This window comes from Bidens hawaiensis, unplaced genomic scaffold, assembly GCF_021521415.1.
Source record: "Bidens hawaiensis isolate Kalapana, Puna unplaced genomic scaffold, B.hawaiensis_p1.1 tig00000636_1, whole genome shotgun sequence".
Classification (NCBI taxonomy): domain Eukaryota; kingdom Viridiplantae; phylum Streptophyta; class Magnoliopsida; order Asterales; family Asteraceae; genus Bidens; species Bidens hawaiensis.
Window position 1 is genome coordinate 971328 of NW_027491038.1, and position 4902 is coordinate 976229.

Here is a 4902-nt window from a genome sequence, read left to right on the forward strand (position 1 = left end):
CTTAGATATAGTTATCACCAAATGAAAAATCCAAGAGGAGGACGTTGCAACAACGGCGTTCCGGACTCGTTACGGCCATTATGAATTCTTATTCATGCCGTTCGGGTTAACAAATGCGCAGGCAGTGTTCATGGACCTCATGAATCGAGTCTGTAAACATTGAGACCCAAATACATGGTGACCCGTATATGTATACACGTGTTTACACTTGATGGTATGCATTGTAAGGACCTAAAGAGATAAAATACATGAATGTTAAAATAAATGAAAACCATATATATGCTAAGTAAAAGTGATCTAATACAAGGTCATTAGATTAGGTCATATGAGTATTGATACGTGTAACTCATATACAGTTAGCCGAACTCAATTAAAAAAGGGAATAACAATTAACGGAGAAAGAAACAAAGATCAGGTGAGTTTCTAGCCTCATTCCTTATTGTTTTCGGGGCTGTGTGCATACTTGATGTGATTAGTTAATGCACTTATCCTAAGTGATAAGTGTATGCCATATATGATTTATGCGAAAGGTATGGATGATTGTTTGTCGGTACGTGAACGATCTTCGGATATTGCATGTACCGTCAGGTTATAATTACAGATGTGAATGTTATATATATAATGTATGAATATTATAAGTATGTTATGAATGAATATAAGGGATGGCGGTACAGAAGAAAGGGACTGATGCCTAATAATACTCAAGGTAGAAAGGGACCGGACCCTAATAATATTCGAGGCAGAAAAGAGACCGAGCCCTAATAATACTCAAGGCAGAAATGGACCGGACCCTAATAATACTCGAGGAAGAAAGAGACCGGACCCTAATAATATTTGAGATAGATAAGGGACCGAGCTCTAACAATACTCGAAGTAGCAGGACGTAATGCTCTTTAAAATGTATGAGTATGTAAAGTATGAATATATGTAAAGAAACTAAAGAAACAATGAAATAAAGAATGAAAGTATGTGCTCCAGTATGTACTAAAGAAAGTTAAGCAGGTTAAGTATATACTAAGAATCTACGGATGTGTATGTATAAGTATGTGAAAGTATTGTATGTTACTTGATTAACTAGAACTCACTCAGCGTAGCTGACTTTTAGTATGCACGCAGACGAGTAGAATGAGACAGCTGGCTTGAGCGGATGCACATGACAGAAGAATAAGAGTCTGGCATCCGAAGACTCAAGATGCTTTTATGTTTAATGTTTTTGATTTTGAAAGACAAGGTGTCTATTTAAGGCAAGTTATGAATTGAAATGTAATGTTTTATGAAAGTTTTAATATTCCGCGAATGTTTTAATTAACTCTTATAATTGGAACTGTGTTTGTGAGTAAATCCAACGTCCAAAGTAGGGCACCGGTAACGAGATCTTACATGTTGATTTCACTATAGTTTCCTATTTCATTATGAATTATAACACATTTGTGTCTTATGTAGGATGGTTTTAATTTAAAAATGATATTGAGGGCGTCTTGGTTTTTATCACCAGTGGACTTTTGGGTGGATGAATTTTCCTTGAATCTGGAGATAACTTGGAGGCACTTAAGGTTTTCGTACCACTAGGTTGGGCCAGTTGACGTTGATCTTTTACCATTGAAACGCCCCGTACAGAATTTGGAGACAACTTGGAGGCACTTAAGGTTTTCGTACCACTAGGTTGGGCCAGTTGACGTTGATCTTTTACCATTGAAACGCCCCGTACAGAATTTGGAGACAATATTCTATTCATTAACGGTTAAAATAAAATAATAAATCAACGATTATAAAATACAGAAGTTGTAAAGTTAAATAATTGTTGCGTGCTCTTTCTTTTATGATTTTATAATAGCGTAAATGAGTTAACCTTAATATTTTATAAGATTTCACAAGATACTAGTAATGACACGTGTTTAAACATGAATTTCAATACAAGGTGGTCTTCTTCAGCCAATAGATTCTTGTTCCCATGGTTTAAACCCACCTCTTCTGTTCACAATCCCAACACCCACCGTGAATATTATTATTATTATTAATGGAGTCTTCTGCAACCCCCACCACCAGAAGGCCTTATTTTCTTGAAGAAAATAATGGGTTTGCTTCAATTTCCGATATTGAAACTGGGTTTTTATCGTCCAGAGCTTTGTATTCGCCCAGAAGAGCCAGATCTGGGAGAAGATTTGAAGAACAGCAGCCTCATTTTTTGGATGCTTGTTTTCTTTGCAAGAAACAACTTGGGCATAACAGAGATATCTTCATGTACAGGTAAATTGATGCAAAATTGATACTTAATTTGTGTAATTGTACATCAATTGAAGATGTAAATGATTTATATTTTGAAATCGGGTCTCCTCTGTTTTTCCCCAATTTGGGCTAGGGTTCTTGGTGAATACAAAATTTGATTAAAATTTTTATGTTTTTTTCATCAATTGAAGATGTTTTTGATATGGGTACAAAATTTATCAAATTTTCATGTTTTTTGTCATCAAGTGAAGATTTATTATATGTTTTTGTCATTCCTTTTGATTTGTTGATGAATTTGTTAAATCTGCTACCAATTTGTGATTTTTTTTTGATAATCTGATGCCGGTTTGGTCCAAACTTGTTCGATTTAATCGATTATCACAAAAAGTTGCAGGCTTTGAGTCTCTGTTTCTTCATTTCGAGGGGTTTGATGAAAATGGAAAAACAGAGTATATAATTAAAAAATTTATGAATTTTTAACAGTTTTACTCACAAATCATTGATATTTTTACTCGAAAATTACCAAATCTGGGTTAAATTTTAGATCTTTATGCTCTGATTCCAATTTCTGATGTATATTTTTGTTGATCTTGCAGAGGTGACACACCATTCTGTAGTGAAGAGTGTAGAGCAGAGCAGATTGACATTGATGAAGCTAAAGAGAAAACTAAACATCTTTCTTCTTCAATGAGAGCTTTGAGAAAGAAAGAACAGAGTGAAACCTCACCACAAAAATCTTCCCCAAAATACCCTTTCTATACTGGGGCAGTTGCTGCTGCTTAAGTACTGATTTCATTCTGAAACAAGGGGTATAAAGGGAATTTTTCCAACCTATAGAAGTATGTGGGGTTCAGAGAACCAATTTTTTTTTCATTTTTATTTTCACTTTTTATGATTACCTTGTTTTTTACTGTGGTAAAAAAATGATGTACAAGAAAGATAAAAAAAATGGGAACAGAGGTTAAATATTATGTAGTTATGCAACTAATTTTGGGTGTGTTTGGCCCTTTCATTTTTTAAATTGTCTAGTTTCGTATTCACATAAAATCATAGAACTAATTGTCCAAATCATAGATTAAAAAACAAATTAAACGATTGATCATGGGCCGATGTGACACATAATAACAGTAATTTGACAAACATAACGGACTATTTCGTTCTGACCCTCTGGCTAGTGTGACTTATTCTATATAATATTATTGTGTAAATGTCCCAAAGCTAATGCTTAAGGCCGAGGGGTGCGGAGCGCTAGGAGGGGCGCGAGAAGGCGTTCGATAGCGCCCCGGGGCGCGAGAGCCACACCACCGGGGCGCGAGAGGGGCGCGAGAGGGGCGCGAGAGCGGAAAACGAGGCAGGCGCAAGGGAGGTAGCGCTCGTGACCGGCTTTGGGAAGAGTGAATTGAGCCGTTGGGCTCTTGGATAAATAAAAAAAAAAAAAATTTTCTTCTGGGCATATAACATATTGTTGTTTGTTATTGTAATCATATTTTCCGGTGAAGTTTTCTGGGCTAAACGAACCGGCTTTGTTTCCATCTTTTCCGGTGAAGTTGGCTCTTCAAGCTCCGTTCACGGTGGTGGTGGTTCAGTGCAGCCGAGGGTTGCAAATGAGTCTGAAATTGGACCGGAGTCAAATAATAATAATAATAATAGTAATGAGAGTGAACCCATTTTACAAGAAAGAGGTGAAGATCATGGAACTGGTAATGCTGGTGGTCCAGTTATTATGGAGAATAATAATAAGAAAGATGATGAAGAAAAAATTTTCACCAATTATCAATCTCTATATATATCACTTACATATATCAAAAATATATACTCACTAATACATAGCACACCCAAAACCATTCTCACACACCACACCCAAAACCCAAAATCACCCTATATTCGAAACCTAGATTCAGATTACAGTTACGACGATTTATGGTCGGCACCGGACCAACCGATATTTTATTCGGGGTCGCAACAATCATCCGGCTTTCAACCATCCAACATACAATTTTTTTTTATATATTAATGTGTTTTTTTAATTAATGTGTGTTTGTTTAAATAATTACTAGTTTTTTTAATAATACGTTTTTTTAATACATTTATAAAAAAATTAAAAAATAAACCGCTCGCGCCCCCTCTCGCGCCCCCTCTCGCGCCCCTCCACACCATGCCCCGGGGCGCTATCACCACTACCAATACCCATCTAATCAAGTTTCTCTCTCTGCCACACGTCACAATATTATTGGATGGCGCCCCCACTCACGCCCCCTCTCGCGCCCCCCACACCCCTCAGCCTTAATTGAATTTACAAGCTGACCAACTTATAATCATTAATTTAATGCAAGTATGTGACCCCAATTTCAGACCAAGAATCAATATCAAGACTCCCAAATACCCTCCAATTTTATGTACCCGTTGGTCGGTATAGAGGCCCAAATAAGTTGGTGGACAAAATTAACTTGTCAAAAGTTGATTGATTTTGATTGAAATGTAATCACACATAGGTTTGTTGGAGTTTGATAGCGCCATGAGTTTAATCACTATCACTTGTCAAGTGCTCTAACAAAATCATATAGATAGTTTGTCCTTCAGCTGGCACACATCATGAACATAAACAAGCCTCTACTAGTAAAATTTGCACATTCATGTCTTAACAAAAGTTTAAAACCAAATAAAAAAACATGCAAA

General features: G+C 36.3%; 1 protein-coding gene across 1 annotated transcript; it reads left to right on the plus strand.

The window, feature by feature from the left end:
- The first annotated feature begins 1993 nt into the window (after nt 1–1993).
- Nucleotides 1994–3203, plus strand: LOC143529090 (FCS-Like Zinc finger 2-like). The gene is made up of 2 exons (XM_077024964.1): nt 1994–2247; nt 2823–3203. The coding sequence occupies exons 1-2, from the start codon at nt 2018–2020 to the stop codon at nt 3007–3009; spliced, it is 417 nt and encodes a 138-aa protein (XP_076881079.1). The 5' UTR covers nt 1994–2017; the 3' UTR covers nt 3010–3203.
- Nucleotides 3204–4902: the final 1699 nt, after the last annotated feature.